Source organism: Oryzias latipes, chromosome 18, assembly GCF_002234675.1.
Source record: "Oryzias latipes chromosome 18, ASM223467v1".
In the NCBI taxonomy this organism is placed as follows: domain Eukaryota; kingdom Metazoa; phylum Chordata; class Actinopteri; order Beloniformes; family Adrianichthyidae; genus Oryzias; species Oryzias latipes.
Window position 1 is genome coordinate 10738722 of NC_019876.2, and position 18127 is coordinate 10756848.

At 40.6% G+C, this 18127-nt stretch overlaps 1 protein-coding gene across 3 annotated transcripts in view; it reads right to left on the minus strand.

Annotated features, from left to right (window-relative positions):
* Positions 1–18127, minus strand: part of ppargc1a (PPARG coactivator 1 alpha) — a 46534-nt gene that overhangs the window by 2940 nt on the left and 25467 nt on the right. For 2 of the 3 annotated variants that reach the window (XM_023965807.1, XM_023965806.1), the window contains exons 8-12: positions 10211–11432; positions 7896–7988; positions 6480–6600; positions 3427–3548; positions 2993–3144 (exon numbers count right to left, since the gene is read on the minus strand). In XM_023965807.1, the coding sequence (XP_023821575.1) occupies positions 2993–3144; positions 3427–3548; positions 6480–6600; positions 7896–7988; positions 10211–11432 (1710 nt within the window). The remainder of the gene's footprint in view (positions 1–2992; positions 3145–3426; positions 3549–6479; positions 6601–7895; positions 7989–10210; positions 11433–18127) is intronic. The other variant, XM_023965808.1, reaches the window with a different exon arrangement.

Genomic DNA, 18127 nt, shown 5'->3' on the forward strand with positions numbered 1-18127 from the left:
GTCTCGTCGCACACCTTGAGGGATGAAAAATACCCAGGTGCTCTGCTTAAAAGTAATGGACAGTGTCTCAGAAAAAAAAGAAAGGATAAAAAGAGGTTTGGACACCACGCTGTTCAAAAACGCTCCTCTCAATCTTTTTATCGTATGCTATCAGTATAGTGGCGACTGAGATAGCCTGTTTCTGACAAAGAGGCAGCTGAAAGACGCCTTACTATTTCATGAGATGGATTAGTCAGTCCGAGTATAATGTCTGTCCTCAAGGCTTTAGGATTAGCAACAGTTTCTCTGTGTCACATACTCTTTAAAAAGGCTAACGGTTTTAAGCACGTACTTAAAAAACGTGTTGCTACAGCTTCATTTATTGGAAAAAAGTGCACTTTGTCTTGCAAGATAACCATTGACCTTCACCAAACTGTACATTTTAAATGTCTGACCTCACATACTACTGATGAAATGCCAACATCAGAGCCTATATTAAGAGCCATCATCCATTATTTGGAGAAGATGATCTTTTGTGGCTGCACAAATACCTGAAATAATGGGGCATTTTATATCGGCTTTAATAATTGCGAAAAAGACAAATGGGAAGAGAATACTTGGTGTCATCTTTATGTCAAATGTGAGCATCACGCCAGAAGAAAAAGCCTTTATGTCACTGATTTGCTTGCATTATTTATCAAATCTATCACTTCCTCCAACCTACCGTATTTTCCGGACTATAAGTCGCTCCGGAGTATAAGTCGCACCAGCCCAAAAATGCATTATTAAGTAGAAAAAAACACAGATAAGTCGCACTGGACTATAAGTCGCATTTTGACTGGAAATTTATTTGACAAAATCTGAGACCAAGAACTAATAACTTGCACAACCTCACATGGCACAATCATAGCAGACTGTTTATCTCATAATTTCACAGTAATTCTCTCTCATACTTATTTATTTATTCCTTTCAAGGAAGCATCATTGGCCAACTAATACTCTGTTTTCATCCTGTATTTGTAGAAACAGTTGTCATTTTTATTGCATTTCTGAATCTATGAAATCATTGGAAAATAGAATATTATGTTTTTAGCCTTCAAGATCTTACTGTAAAAAAAGGTTTGCTGATTCTCTGAGTCACTTAACATACTCTTGACACCTAACTTACCTCATACATCAAATTGACCCAGGAACATCATCTCTGTTCCTCACAAATGAACATAACAGGAGGGTTAACAATGTATTTATTTCAATTTAGTTCTAATATAAGACGCTGCGGAGTATAAGTCACACCCCTTGCCAAACTATGAAAAAAAGGGAGACTTATAGTCCGGAAAATACGGGTAGTTGGATTTTACTTCAGAGTTGTACATGTCTGGCCAATTCAGTAACTAAGAAGTAATAGTCTACTGTAAATCTGCCATAAGGGTCCTTCTATATCTGAATCCTCTGGAAGATTTCCATTAGACTGGTGGAAACACATCAGTGTCAAGTCTGAATAAACCTCATGAGAAAATCCTCTTTACTTGGAGACGTGCCTACCAAGAGGACAAAATGAAAATAAATGGATTTGTATCGTGTGCTTAAATACTCCTTTGCGACAGTGAATACAATTTAAAACATGTCTGTCTTCACTCCAGTGATTTATTACATAGTTTGCATTTGATCACTTTAGACAAACAATACAGTTTAAAAACTGAAAAGGATGAAAGACCTCTGGTGCAATGGAAATGGCTAAAGGTAAATGTTAAAACATGACAAGAAGGCGGGGCATCCTTGCATGTGGTAAGTGTGTCGTCTAGTATTTGTAAGGATAATGTAAGTTGCACGCACTTATAACATACGAGTAATGCTGTCGTTACACCAAACTGTAGTCCGGTAAAGTGTGTATACTGGTGCAAATGCTGCATGCACAAGTAGTCCAGGTGATATGTAATTACCCGAGGGATCCCTGTAGGATGTCCATACGAACTACTCTCTCAGGCCGCACGTAAGGAGTACGCACTTGTACAGTACACAGGGTTTAGAAGGGTGGAAAAAAAACAAAACTGTCCAACACACCTGCGTCTTATCTAATTCACTTTACGTGTTGTTTAAGTGTTCACTACGCCCAGAGACATGCATGCAGCATGCTCATATAAAAATTGTGCATGAACAATATTACTTTACAGGCTATATCCACCATATGGACAGTTGTGACTAAGGGCTTATTGAATAGGCGTTCTAAAAAAATAAAATAAGCTGAGATAAACAGAATTTTAGGATCAAATAAAAACTAATTTTTATCTTCAGGGGTTTGATCTCATTTGAAATTCTGTCTCTTAGGATCATCAATTCTAGTGGAGACTGCCTGGTTGTCAAGTGAATACTTTGGTTGTTGTGGCTTTGTCCTGAGCAAAATGGGTTCAGATAAAGTGGACTTCCTCAAAGGTAAAGTAGACTCACGTTTGATGAATATCTTAGTTGGCCAAATAAACCTTCATTTTTATCATTAAGACTAGAGAAATTTTTGGCTTTTATGTCCTTTTATTTATAACTACTGAGAATTTAGCAAACTAGTAAATCAGTCAGTACTACAAAGTAAAATTTCATCAGAAGGCACAAATACCACCAATCTCTTGTGGATTATGATTTCCACCACTACATCTCAAAGATTCCTGGTGGAACAGTAATGCACATTATCCGCGTTGCAACATCTAAAGATGTTCTGTCCCCATAACTCGATTAATCTTATGTAGCAAAGTGTTAAATATAAATTCCCAACGGTAAATGGCATCTATAAGTACATACAGTGGTGCTAATGCTTTGAAGAGCAGCCTTCCTTCTGGCATCCTACTCTTAATGTAGAAATCATTCATCTGAAGCACAAAACAGAGTCATCTATATTTCTTTTTATCACAAAGTATCATCTCTAACTTTCATTTTTTCCCAACAACAGGCCTCAAGAGAAACCAACACACAGAACAGACGTTCGCAGGAAGCTGGCGGAAAGACCAGCCGGCGCCACACCTACCCAAGTCTGTGTAATGTGATTTGCAGAACTGCTTTTGTCCACCGAAGCACAGCTCGAACTGAGGATCGTTTGGCCTGCGTAAGGTGTGTCCGTTCTCAAGGGCGGCAAAGGCGTCACAAGTATAGCGGTAGGTGATGAAGCCAAAATTGTCCCTGGTCCAGGAGAGAAGAATTAGATTGTCAGCGTAGCTGCGGGACGGCAGTGACTCAACAGAAGGGCTCGTCTTTGACGAAGATCATGCTATTTATATGCAAAAGAGAATCAATGAAAGCGTGTCTTTGGGCGCAGGAGATGCTCCTTGCCCGAAAGTTTTGTTGTTACAGCAGACAGTTTTGCTCCAGTGCAATCTAGACATTAAGAATACCTGATCCCCGCCCCCCCGCCCTATAAATTATCATGCAAAACCACACGCATGCAAAGTCCTCGGGCCTTACCCATCATCCCTCAAGTTCACTGCACATTCTTCAATTTCTCCGAAGACTTCAAAGCGGCGCTTCAACTCGGTCCGGGTGCAGTCGGACCTCAGTCGCCCCACATACACCACCCTCCTCTCCTCCTGTTTATGAGAAGTGACAACAGACCAGAAGCAAAGGTTTTTTTCTTCTCATCACATCTGTGAAACTGATGCTGATTTTAAGGAACTATTTCACTGCCTGTCTGTCTTTTAACTAGGCCGACTTTTTCTTAAATGTCTATTTTTATCTGTTTTTTACTTATTCGCGCATTTATTTATTTGTGAGCTATTTTTGAAAGAAAAAATGTCTGTTTTACGAAAGTGTCCAGTGGCCCTGAAGGGCAAAACACATCAACAGATCACTCAAGGCAAAAACATACCACAAAATTAAAAAGGAAAACATATAATATTGCATTATAGAAATCAAAACAAAAATCCTGAAAATATAACGTAAAAAAAACCCAAAAAATGAAATTCCAAAATATGAATCAAAATATAAAAAAAACATTTCAGGAAACCAAAGCAATTTCCAGAAATCAAAATGAAATGTTAAAAAAGAAAACAAACTGAGAAATTGGAAGAGGTCGGAATTATGGGACATCACTGACTGGATGATGATGTTTATTTGGTATAGAACTATCATCCAACAGAAGATATTTCTTTAAGCTTCTGGCCACACCCACTGTGAAAGTTTGGTGCTCAACTCTTTACCACAGTTCAGGTAAAACATCCTTCTGCTTTACCTCTTCTTCATCTAATCAGTGATGTCCCATAATACGTACCTGTTTTGATTTCAGGAAAGTACCTTTTTTCCTGATTTTTGTTTGTTTTTTTGTTTCAGGAATTGTATTTTAATTATTAAAATGCAATGTTCCTTGTTTGTATTATTCATTTTCCTCTTATAATTGTCATTGTGATCTTTATTATGTTTTTGCATTAAGTGATTTGATGATGTGATTTGCACTTCAGGGCCACCTTCGTTTGTTTTCAAAACATGGTTTTTGAAATCCTTGAATGAAAATAGAATTGTTCTGTAATTGTTGAGCTCTTTTTGAAAAAATAAAAAAATAGCAAAAAAATAAAAAGTCTGTTTTTACTGGAACAGTTTCTGAATACGAACGCCCCGTCACTCTACATTCATAGTGGTTTTCTTCTGTCTCTGTTCAGCTCACCAAGCAGAAGCAGAACCTTTGATCAAATAATGCCCCCTGTAAAGTTTGGAGCTCCTTTTTGAAGAATCCTCCTTATGTGAGTCTTAAAAAAGCAGGATGGGGACTCAGTTTAAAGCCAGAAAACCTTTTCATTTTTACAGGCCCACAACATAGAAACTGCTCTGATGGTTTGTTAAGGACCCACTCTGAAATAAAATTGTGTTTTTTGTGTTTTTAACATGTTCTTTTGGCATTTCTTCTGATAATAGAGGGCATATGTTAATTACTGAGTATTTCTTTATCATTGGGAATCAGAAAAAGGCAAAAATACTGTTGGAAAAAGCTTGTTGTGACGTAGAAGCTACAGACGGCGGGCCACAAGCTCCCTGCTCTGCTGCATTCTGATGCATCCACTTGTAGACGCAGACTGGAGAGAGTGCAAACAGATGGATGACGGGAAGTGGAGGTGGAGGTGGGCTTACTTTTTGAACCAACAACTCAGAGGTGAATTTCTAACAAACTCTTGCCGCTCTGCAGAAACTGTATCCTAAAAAAAACGTTGCAAGTTTTTGGATTTTGGCTAAAAAGTGCAGAATCATATTTAAAACACCGCTGGGAACATTTTACAAGAAGATTCAAAAGATGATTGGAGTAGGACATCATTATGAGTAGAAAAAAACCCAGATTTCCATGAACCGACCTGAGAGTCATGTTAGAATAATTTAGAAGCCACCTGCACCGGGCTGCAGTTATTGCTTTTGAGCATTTTAATTGCATTGGCTAATCATATAATATAGTTGAGTCCTGGGGCCATCGTCTACCTCTACTATTGTTTATTTATTCATTCATTTACTTGCCATTACTAGGGCAAGTCCACTGAGGCCTGTAGCAGCTTTGAATGCTGCTTTGAGAATAGCAGGAGCATGTATGTAAATGAGTTGCCTTGTGTTAAACTCAAAGTTCACCTTTGCTCATTCGGCTTATATTGTAGCTGAGAACAATACAATTTAACTCCGGATTACCGTTGTGCTTTTTCCATTCGCTGTGTTTGTTTGTTTTTTTTGTACTGCTTGAGACTAAATAAATGCATTTGCTGAATAAGAGGTTTTGTTGCTGACAAGTGATAAATAGGTGGTCTTTTCTTGACGGCACCCTGAGGGCTGCTTTTGTGCAAAGAGGGAAGCTATGGACGGGGAGGGGCAGAGCCAGAGGCTTTCATATCCGTGGCCTCCCAAACCTCGTCTGACAGCTCGACTGCTCATAAATGTTTGACTCCTTGGAAGACGCGTGCGTGCCGAGCCACGTTTGCATTGCTGCATCATTTAATGTGGGCTTTATCAACACGTTGTCGCAGCCTCGCCCCGCTGGAAGTCCTCAGAGACAAAGAGAGCGGCGATAAGGGAGAAACGCGATAGTCTGGATTTTGGAATGCACACAGAAGAAGGGGAAGGATCTCAACACAATCAATGGCCATTTCCTTTTTTCTTTTTTAGCTTATCTTCCTCTTGCTCTGCTAGTTTTCTATTTCCCACTATTTTAACGCTTTACCCCGTGGCGTGATTAATAGGAGTCGACAGTGTTTCCAGTCGACAGATATGTTAAAAATACCCAACCCAGAGATAAAGAGGAAGGGCCTGTAGCCTGAATCATTCAGGAACTCACTTTGTGCGTTTCAGCTGAGAGATGCTCTGGCACATTGAAGGGGGCTGCAGGCTGTCTCGTCCTAAATAATCTGTGTGCGTCTGTGGGAGGTTTCTGTGGGTTGTGCCATGGCAGTGATCAAATGTGGTCTTTTATCAGTGTTTGTGCGGGAAGATGAAGTCAAGCATCAAAGAGAAAAAGAAAAAAAAACTAACAGTGATGGTGGTGGGGTGTGACTCACTATGGCTTTTTGCCGTTGCTTTTCTCTCTGCTCAGCCCTTTCAAACTCCCGCTTCTCGTAATCCAGGCGGTACTCCTCCCTCTTCAGCCTCTCATGCTGGTACTCCTCATAGCTGTCATACCTGTGGAGGAGAAGATAAATATCTGGCATCAATCAACGTCCTCCTTTCCCCCCCCTTCCGTCCCTTAAATGCAACACTTCTGTCCGCGCTTATGAAGAACAATTGCTAGTATCCACCAAGGACTTGTTCCCCGATAGCTGAGAAGTTTGTTGCAAAAGCAAAGGAGATGGACGTGTTAATAAGATGTCTTTCCGCCGGTGCTATGATTACGGAGCCTGCAGGAGAGGCCCGCGGGAGCGCCGGCGAACGGGAAGAGCCAGGCAGCTGCATCTGTCAGCACAACTTCACATGTCATTACTTTCTGCTTAGTTAGGGATTCATCAAGAAGGAAAAGTGCTACTTTCTTTCCCCCCCTCACCACCACCGCTCCGGACCAGCACAAGACGTGTCCGTTAAGTTTTCTACTGATGTGCGACTCTCTGGCTTGTCGGGTGTCATTAGGCACGTGGGTGCCAAATCAGCTCGGAGCGCCGAGGCGCTGTCAGTACTTCTCTGCATACCAAATCGTCCCTTCAAACAGTGACTCGTGGAAAAACTACAGACAGTTGAAGATGCCTCACGACGAAGCCAAAGCATCAATTTAGTACGCAGTTTGAATAAGAAGCTGCAGGATTTTGATCCCTCTGTCACTAGTTCCTATAAAACATGATCAATTAAACATGTTTCCTTTGAATGCTTTGCTACAGTCCCCGTGCTGGTGCAGTTGTCTGAGAGGAAACTTCTTTTTTCCGGTTTTTGCTGGTGACAGGGGAAACTTTCTTTCTTTCATCGACTCTCTTTTTGTTTGACTTCACTTCCTACCATCAGAAATCTGGAGAAATTTGCAGGATATTTTACATTGGTTTCATATCTGAAAAGCAAATTTTAACCACATGTATTGAGGAGGATACTAAAGTCTCAATTTGATCATCATTTTGATCTATTTTAAAAGCATTCTCAGTGGTCTTTTATTTACGATTATGCCATTTTTAGCCAAAAAAAAAACCTGTGCTGTTTTCTAGGACATAGTTTCTGCAGAGCTGCATTTATTCATTATAAATTCCCCTCTGAGTTGTGGGCGGGACAGTTGGTACAGAGCCCACATTCACTTCCCATTATCCATTTAAAAAACAACGATGTGTGTGGACCAGCTAGTCTATAAGTGGAATTTGAATAAAAAAAATACTCAAAAACACAGTTTTAATCCCAATTTTCTTTCGCTTTGTCTTCCATCATCAGGAAAATGCTACAAGAACATGTTAAAAACACATTTTTCATCAGAGTGGGTCTTAAATATTTCACTTAAGTCTACTCACCTTGGCCTGCGGCTGAGAGGAGAGCGTGACTGGGGGCGGGGACTCTTGTGGGTTCTGGAGCGAGAAACATTCAAATCTGTGCTGTGACGCGACCTGACAAGAAATAAAATAAAAAAACGGTATTATTTTTTGGATTTGTTTTTTTCTCAAAAACATGTTTAATCTTTATTTTAGAACTAAACTAACATTTTGACACGGTAGGCTTTTACAAAGCAGCTTAATTCCACATCCTAAACAACTATCTGTGTTGCATAAAGAAGTGGTCAATAGTTTAAATCCTCGTGGCCTGGCTGTAGAGGTTGTACAGCTTGTACTCCTTGAGCCTCTGATGCTCAATTATTGAAGTGCTGCTGAAGAAGGAAGACCTGAATAATGGAATGACAGAAGTTTGAGTGAAGCAAAGGAATGCCAGTTCAAAAAAATAAAAAAAAAGGACAGAAAACTGTAGGGTATAAACACAGAATGGTGCCGTTGGAGAAATATTCAGTTAATATTATTTTTTTATTTATTTTCTGCTTCTTGCAAACTGAAAAAGTCCATGTGGTATTTTGAAAAGCTTGTAGATTTCTGCGTTCGATTCAAGGGCTTCAGGCTATTACAGCATCATTTGCTATCAAGTTGCTGCAAAGTAAAGAAAGAGGTTCTGAATAGAGTGATTCTATCAGCTCGCTGGAGTATCGTGACCTTTCAGTAATCATGTAAACACAGTGAATCACTGCAGTGGAGTCCTACACAGTGAGGCACTCAAAGAACCACTACTGACAATTTATTCACATCATGCTCTGCAAATAGTGTTTGTTCTTTTACCAAAACCTCCCCCGAACCCCTCGACAACAGAACTTTCCAGGGCCTCCATCAAAATCAAAGGGGAGCATGGGAAATGTAGTTTTTTTAGTGTTGTGACTAGGTTCCCAAAGCCTTGTGCTCTCAACTGGGAATAAAAAAAGGAGGTGGGTTTGCCGTGTAGAAAAAAAACAAAACAACTGCAGCTTAAAATAATCATCTGACAAAAAATGTGTGAAAATTAGTGATTTTATGCTTCTCTTTGCCAAATGTAATATACATTATGTTGAAATGTTGAAATGAAGAAAATGAAGTTTAACCCTGTAAAGCCCAATACATCCAAGATTTGACAGATATTTTAACATTTTAGGACCAAAGATGTTTTTTTTACCCTTAATTATAATAATTCTCTAGATGAAATATAAATCCTATCAATTATGATATATTAAGTGATTTGGTCATTTTTTTGCTCACAAACACAACATGGGTGTTCAGGAAGAAGGCACCATATTTAGCCATTCTCTCAAAGTCAATCACATATTTTTAACGCATTTTAACTGTATTATAAAGAATTATTTATCAACAAATGTTGCGTTCTTTTGATGCAAAAAATAATAATAATGAAAAGATGAGTTATTCTCACCATAAACTTGAAAATTTGCTACAACTGCCCCTAGTGGGATGAAGGTGAACTACAGGGAAGAAAACATGGTCCAACTTAATATTTTTAAGGAATGTGTGTCAAATATGAAATTAATGGTTATATAGGATTAAGTTTTAGACATGTATAAGCTTTAAAGTCCCATTTAAATCATCTTTTGATCTATTTATAAAGAGTTCTTAGTGGTCTTTTTTTAATTATGATTTTGCTGTGTTTAGCCTAAATCGAAAAACTTGTGTCGTTTTCTAGGACATAGTTTCTTAGTTCATGTGAAAATTGCCTCTGACATGTGGGCAGGACCGATGGTGCAAAACAACCCCACCCCCTCTTCCCCTCCCCGTTCCTAACAGCTCAGAGCAGGGAGCTTGTAACCTGCCCAGCATTTGTTCTTTTTCAAAAATAAAGTTTTATTTGAATTGGAGATTTCATTTATCTGCTCTTGATTCACAACAATTTGAATCAACACAAATTTTAAGCTTAATTTTCTTTATCATGAGATAAAAATGCCGGTAGAAGATGTTAAAAGCAACAAAAACATGATTTTCATCGGAGTACGTCTTTAGGGAACTTAAAATTCCATTGCGTTTGAACTGCATGTTTATAAAGTAGCTTAAGTGTGTGTGGTCTTGTGCTTTGTTTGTCATCTGAAAGTCAGGAGTCCACTGTATTTGAGTTATCCATCAGCTTAATCACATTCTAAGTGCTGTTTACCTGTGATTAAAGACATGTAAACATCACTCTGTGGGTTTAGTTTTAGAATAAGCCTAATGCTAGGAAAACTGAATTTGACATGTCAGTGGACGGTTCTCACAAACACAACAGCTTAAAAATGCAACACAAACACACAAAGGCAGACAGAGAGAGAATTTACCAGGAGGGGGGGCGTCTATCAGGGGAGCTGGACAGGGAGCGCCGGCGATACCGTGATGACGAGCTGCGGGAGCCGGAGTGGGAACGGGAGCGGGAGCGGGATCCGCTGGTGGTCCAGCAGAAAGGTCTATTGGGTGACAGGAGAAGGGAGGAAGGCGGGGAGAGGGAGCCTCGGGAGGGGGAGCAGCTGGATGGTGGGGAACAGGAGGGAGAGCTGGGAGAGCAGTCAAAGAGTAGGTCCAGAGGGGTTCCCTCCCAAGGGTAGACAAAGCGACTGTCACGGCCCTCGCCCAGCTCTATCTCATCATGGAAAGGCAGAAACCCTGTGTGCAGGTAGCTGGAGCCAAGCAGCTTCTGGGAGTAATAGTCATTTTCTCCCGCCACAGCAGGCTGAGGGGCTGTAGCCTTGTTCCGTTTGCAGTTCGCCTCTTTTTCCTGGCCACCCTGGCTGTGGACGGCTTGTGGGTGGTGGCCAAAGTGCTTGTTGAGCTCTGCTCTGATTTCCTGGTCGCACAGGGGCTTCCGGCTCGTGGCACAGAGTTGTGGTTGGTCCCTCATGGAGGCGGCCCCGAATGCGGGGATAGGACTGGCTTGTGTGAGGGTTTGCTCCCCCGAGCCCCTGCAATGACCTGCTTCTGCTTCCAGAGACACTGGAGTCTGCTCCTTAGTCAAAGGGCCAGGTGAAGCTGAAGATGGAGAAAAAGATGGTGGTGAAAAGGGTGCTGGCATGGCCGAGTCCTTACATTCCAGACGCCCGTTCTCTACTTTGCCAGAACTGGGCATTGAGGCATCAGAAGCACGTGGGGTAAATGTCATTTCCACTGTGGTCACAGTGGCTGTGCCCCCTGCCGCCTTGGAACGAGCTGATGCCTGGCAATAATCATGGTCACTGTGGCCGCGGGGACAGGCCCGCTTGTTGTTGCCAGGGCTGCGGTGCTCCTCAAGGCCGCCCCCTACTGCATATGGAGCAATAGTGTAAGGGAGGGCGGTGGACGCTTTGCTCAGCTGCGCGTAAAGCTCAGTCTGTTCGGGACCCTTCCTGGCGGGGCCCCCAGCTGAGGCACCCGGGGCCAGGGCCACAACGCAGGCGCCTAACTCACTCAACCTGCTTCTTTTGCATGTCAAGGCCGAGGAGGAACATGAGGACAACTTGGTTTTGAGAGATGCTTTGAAAGGATTCTCTTGACTGGCTTTGTGTGGGGGCGTGGTTGGTGGTGTCAGACCTGCACGGGGGAGGGAGAGGCAGAGGTTGTGTGGAAGCAATAAAATGAAAATAGAATCATAATGCAACCTTCCCCCTTGTATTCTCCATCTCCCATCTAGCCTTATTCATCTATAACCTCCCAGGTCAGTTTATGGACAGTGGACACAGATTCATGCATGATTAAAATATTCCCTTTTCGCTGGGCCTAATCCTATTTTATTGCAATCTTGACAGATTAATGTAATGCTTGGTGTAACTTAATACAGCAGTTCTTTAATACAGATGGCTTGCCATTCCCCTATTCTCTGACCTTGAAAAGATCAATTTTGAGAAGAAAAAAACAACAACAACACACAAGGATGGAAAAGGAAAAAAAAAGAAGTCAAGGTAATGTATCAGATGGAAAAAGGAAAATTAAGTGAATGTACTGTCTGCTTCTGTCTGGGACACAACCTCGTTATGGAGAGTTTTTCATAATTGAAAGAACAATTCTGAACCAAACACAGTTTTTCCAGAAGCTTCTGTAATGTTAATTGCATCTGAAAGTCCCACTCTGATCATGTTTTTTTTAAAAGCATCCTCAGTGCTATTTTAATCGTCATTATAATGATTTGATCCAAAAAAATCAATGTCGTTTTCTACGACATAGTTTCTGCAGATCAGCAGGAGTTCATTCGAAATTCACCTCTGATTTGTGGAAATGTTGGTACAGAGTGAGCCTGCCCTCATTTCGCCACATCCCTTTGTTTACACTGTCTCCCGCTAGCCCAAGAATCAGGCAACTCCAAACCTTGAGGGCCGCATCATACCCTGCTCTGGCATGTTCTAACTGACTGGACACACCTGAACCAGGTAGTCAGTCATGACTGGGGCTTGGATGTCTGGAAATCTTGCAGAAACACCAGCCCCCGAGGCCTGGAGTCGCCCATCCCTGAGCTAACCCTCTCACATCGCCAAGCTAACATTAGAGGTGCAACAAAAATGGTAAGCAATATCTGAGCTATCCAGCCTTACAGTTTGGAGCCAAATGCCAGCTTGGACGAGGACAACTAAGTTGCACATGGATCCTCAAGTGGATTCATCAAAATGGAGTGGAGCAGGGAGCTTGTGGCTTGATGACTGTAGCTTCTATGTCACTGCTACAGGCGTTTTTTCAATGATTTGAATAAAGAAATGCACTTTGAAGTGTAATTTTCTTCGAGGTGCATCTTGAAGGACGCCATGGTTTATGTTCAGTTTTGCAGACCTGGTGAGGCTACCATAGCAGGACGGATGCTGTGCAGGCAGGGAGAGGATTTGTTGTCGGTTTGACATTCTCGTCAGATGGCATCCCTACTGCTTTTGCCCTACATCCCTCCATCTCTTCCCCAGATTCCTACAGATTTATAACCAGACAGATGGCAGTTATATGGGAAGTCCTGAGATGAGCCCATTTTATAGCATTGTTAACGCGCTCACACAAACAGCCGCCGCCATTACTCTCATTCCCCCTTCCCCTCCCTCTTTTTGGGTCTCATTTTTTAGTTGAGTCTAGAGTTCTTGCCTTCCCCCCCCTCTCTTCCTTTTGTCTGCTGTCTTCCCCCGGATCAATCTCCATTTCCCTCTTTCTGTCACTCTTCATCTTTCCCCGTTTCCTTGCCTTACACAGAACAAATGTGCCCACACAAAGAGGCACACTTGTCACTAACAGTCTCTCACTGGAGTCAAACTCAGGCACTTTGAAACACCTACGCTTTCCCATCTTCTTTGCCATCCTTATAAAGCACATCACTCTTCCCTTGCCAGTGAATTGCACCAAATGACAGCTATTAGTATCAAATCCAGTGTTAGAATATGCTCTGGAGAGACGACTTGGCAAAGAGAGTGCAAGAGCCTGGCACATAAATTGTGTAACTTTCTGAAATGACTTGCTGTGTTTGGGATGCACGAGCCAATGGGTTATCATCATATTATCTATTATAGATGTGTAAGTAGGACTTCAAGCCCCCTTTTTTCCTCTGTCTCATTGCTCTCAGAGCTCGCGTCGTATAAAACATTCTGTCAAGTTGGGGAAAAAAAAGAGACAGGAGAAAGGGACAGCGGATGGGAGACAATGCCGGGAAAAAAAACTTCTGTTTCAGCAATGAAACGCCATCTGTCCAAAACAATTTGCGTGTGGGATCATAAACTAGCAGCCATTAGCAATAAGGGTGAAATAAATCAGAGTTGGATAAATATGTGCCTCTCAGTTGCAGGTGATGGATGTTGTGCTCACACAAACACCAATCATGGGAGAAAACAATGGAATACCAAAGTGAAAGAGAAGGGTTTTAAAGCTGTTCTTTTTTTTTTTCTCATGCAGCTACGTTGCTGGGACACCATGGAGCGAATAACAAGTCTTGGCTTAAAGAGTTGATCCGGCGGTAAGCTATGCAAATAGCAACACTCAGACCACCTCAGTGTCATGAGATACAGTAATTAAAGACAACACAGCAGCGCAGGATAAATCTATTAGTTTGGCAGAGATTAGGCCTGAACAGATACAGTACAGCCCATGGGGTTGTCGGTGCCATCTGAAGAGGATATTTCTTTATAGAAACTAGGGTGTCAAAATGCTCATAGACAAAGGTGTGCACACTTGGAAAAAAACTGAAAAAGAAAATATGAACACATTTTGTTATGTCTGTTTTAGATACGACTTTAAGTTACTGTCAAAAAAATACATCACAGGGTCATGAAACATCGATTCAACACAGTTCACGTGTGTACTGACTACCACTAAAGGGAATGTCACTGATGCATGTTTTATGAATAACCTTAGTAGGGGAAAGCGAGGTAAGTAGTGCCAATTTCTACTTAAAACGCCTCTAAAGTGAGGGAACTACTATACAGCCCCCAGGTAAATTTTGTGTATATAGTTTAGGATCTTGTGGATCCCTGGAGATAATCACTTTAAATCTCAAATAAACTTTAGGAGAAATATAGCTCTAGCAAAAGAAATAATAGTGTTTTGCCCCTGGCATGGGGCAATACACTGGAAATACACTGTGTGAAATTGTGCCATAGATGTTTAAGAGATCTTCTATATCTCACAAGGGATAATGCTGAAAATGTATTTAATCAATTGCTTTCTTGTTTATTTAGAGTTTCAAAAACATCACAGACCACATTTTTTGGTAATGCTGTATGAAAATATGAACTTTTGTTCCCCTATGATTGTATAAGTAAGTGTGGTGGGTGGTTTAAATAAAGATAGTTTACAACATTAAAGGCCAAAGTACTTCAACAATGGCAGGGCCATGTGAACATGTACTTAGAACAAAATAAAACATTTGCAATTCATCTGGATCGGAATCTCTTCACAGATTGCTGCAAGGGAAAGTCAGCTTATAGCTGCTAGCTGTACCACCAAGTTTGTGAGGTATAGGTAGCTTTTTGAGCACATCCTCTAGGCATGACTCCATTATTTTTCTCAAAATGTGAAAATGGGCTTTCCATTAACAGACCTCTTGAAGGTTTTCTTCAACATTCTCCAGTTGTGCCAGTGGGACCAACTCACCTCAACCCCACCATTTTGAAAAAAATGCCCCCCCCCCCCCCCCCACTGTTTTAACCTAGCATCATGCTCACTGCATAAACTTGTGATGTGGCTTACTAAACCACTAAGTTTTTATAATTGTTTAAACATAGCAATGAAAAAACCTCGGCCATAGAATTCTTACTGTTTAAATGTTTTTTGTGCTTTCCTCTCAAACCATCTGTCTCCCTTTCCTTGGTGGAAGAGTGAAATAGGTGCCTCTTCAAGTCACATTCTATGTCTGTGTTTTTTTTTTAACCCTTGTGATATCCTATGGGGTCCAAATGACCCGATCCTTACATTGACATGCTATCCACATCCTTGTGGATATGCCTATCTATTATCCAAAAAGGTGGATAAATGTGAAGAGGATTTCATGTAATCCATGGACACCAGTGAAGATCACAAATCATTGAAGAAAAAAGGTTCTAGTGGGTCTAGATGACCCAACTCCTAATGTTAAAGTGCCTAGGTAAGCTTAAGGGTTAAATAAGAGGGGTGGCACTAATTGCTCCACACTTTCTTATCTTTATTTTTTGGCATTACTTTATTAATTTCTTGTGGGGATCCATATTTTTGGAAGAGATTTCATAATTCTTTTATCATCAACCTTTTTTGACAAATAGGGACCTTTTCTTTTTTAACACCTAATGAGTGTGGTGGCATGTTTGCTACTCCTGTTTGCAAGAGGACAGACATGCCTGCAGACATCAATGTCCAGAACCAGAAATCCTCACCTGGAACCAGAAGCCCACCAATTTCACTCAAATCTTTTTTTAAAGCATACATTATTTAAGAAATGCATACAAACATAGATAAAAATAAAGTTTAGCCTTAAATTAAAAAAAGGGATTTATAAAAATATATATCTGTCAAAAAAATCATAACCCCCTGTTGTAACAGTAAAATCTTAAAACCTGTTTAGCAGTTGGACAGGACAAGTTAAAAACAAGTAAATAAAGAAGAAATTTTATTTTAACTGGTAACCCTCACACTTACGGTTTTAATAAAAGCTTTTTCAACAACTTAACACTTTGGGGTTAAGTTTAGGGTAAGTTGTATAAATTCCACTTCTGGCTGATGATGTCAGACACCATCTTGGTGTCTCAGCCAGGTCTCTCTCACTTTTTGGACTTTTTTCCACTACTCTTGGGTCTGAATTGATGTGCGAGTGCATTGTTTACACCAGGAGCGGAGGTAGAACAATTTATATGGAGTGGCAAGAGGGGGCAAAAGGGTGGAGCAGAGTGAATAGCCATAACAAATGAAAAGATCAAAAATATGAATTTTATTACAGTTTAATTATTATTAATGTTTTTATTTCATTTAGAAATGTTGCTATTGTTATTTTTGTAATGTGTAAAGAAGCTCGTATTGAAAACTTCTTAAACTTTGTCAATAATGGTACTAACATTGACTCAAAAGTAGGGGGGCAAGTGTGGGGCAAAGCTGTTTGTTGGGGGCACCAGCCCCACCCTCCTTTCCCCCTGTAGCTTCGCCCCTGGTTTACACCATCAGCTGTTGTCACTTGGCAACAACAACTTGACACTGTGGAATCGATGGAAAAAAATAGTTTTTATTTTCTATTTTTTATTTGTAAAAACAAATTATTTCCCTGCTGTGGCATCCAAAAAGTGGAATTCTATTCTATTTTAGCTTTTTAAAAATGAGCCTCAGTATGCATGCGCACTTATTGAATCAAGGTTTCGTGACAGTATATACGCCTGTAACCACATGATGTAGTTTTGACAGTTAACAGGGGAAATTCTGGATTCATAACAAAGACAAATCAGAATCACAAAGGACATATTTAACGTAAAACTAAATGTTGTTTTCAAACTTTTTGCAAAGTTGTGTCCAAAGTATTAATTTGAGCAAAACTTTGCAAAAGTTTCCTTTTGACAGCTATCTTACCCCCTAAACGTTTTTCTTTTTTTTTTTTTTATCTACCCTACATATTTGTGCAGGACATGTTGTGCAAGTCTCTACAACTACTACTACAACCCACCATAAAAGAATAAACTCATTTGCCTGGCAGCACTTGGCAAAAAAAAAACCATCACCGGGTTGTCAAGACACACCAACTGAACTATGTCCCCTAATAACTTTCTTCTGATTATTAATACTGACATTGTTATCTTTATTTGCATTTATTTTACCTGCGCTGACTGGGATTCATCTGTCAAATATGGCCTGAGCCTTAAAAGCTAATCTTTAACTACGATCAGGGCTCAACACCCCAAAGCGTCCAGACTAATGACTTTTCTGCAAATATTCAGTGGTAGATTTGCCCAGGATTGAGTCGTCAGGTGGACGGCTTTATTGGACCGTGCTTGTAAAACGGACCCGGTGGAAAAGAACGAAAACGCGGATTTGGCTATAGGTCAGCAGACTCGCTCGCGTGCAGCAAAACAGGAGGAAATATTAACCGTGCCTGATTGCCCCCGAGCATAACGAGTCCTGCTCTTTCTCTCCTGTGACCCTGAAAGCTTATCTACACAAAAGGGTTAAAAAAAACACTTCAAACAAAGTCAAAAGGACAGACGGATACCTGTTGGGGTTGTTTTTTTTTTTCTCCCAAGAAGTAGAAAGTGCAAAGGACAAACATGAGGTTAATACAAGAATCATTTCGCCTGCTGGTAAATGAATACCCAAAAGTCCCAAATGACTAAAGGGCATTTGCTTTACTTTTACCAACCTTTTTCTTTCTTTTTTCTTAGCAATTTTCAAATATGTAAGTCTTTTTGTTGGCTTTTTCCAATCTGCCACTCAAAAATAGCAGTATGTAATATTTAAAATTAATTTAATTTTTTCCCTCCTTACACTGTCTATGTTGAATCATTTAGCTGCTGATTCCGATTCCTTGTCACGTGTCAGCTGAGTAACCTGCTGGTCGGAACCCATTAAGATCTGATGAAAAGAAGGCATTTTAACTCTCCAGTATCCTAAGAACAGGGAACAATGGGGGCCTTTGCCAACAAATCACGAGGGGATCAGAAAGCCTAATCGATACTCAGGCACATAAAAGACATCTCGTTGTTCTTCACCTTGAACTCTGAACTCTACCAAATCTATCAAGATGCTGGAAATATAAGCATTAACCCATAAAGTGCAATTCATAATTAGTGGCATCAGAGGTTTAGGAAATTAACCCTTTA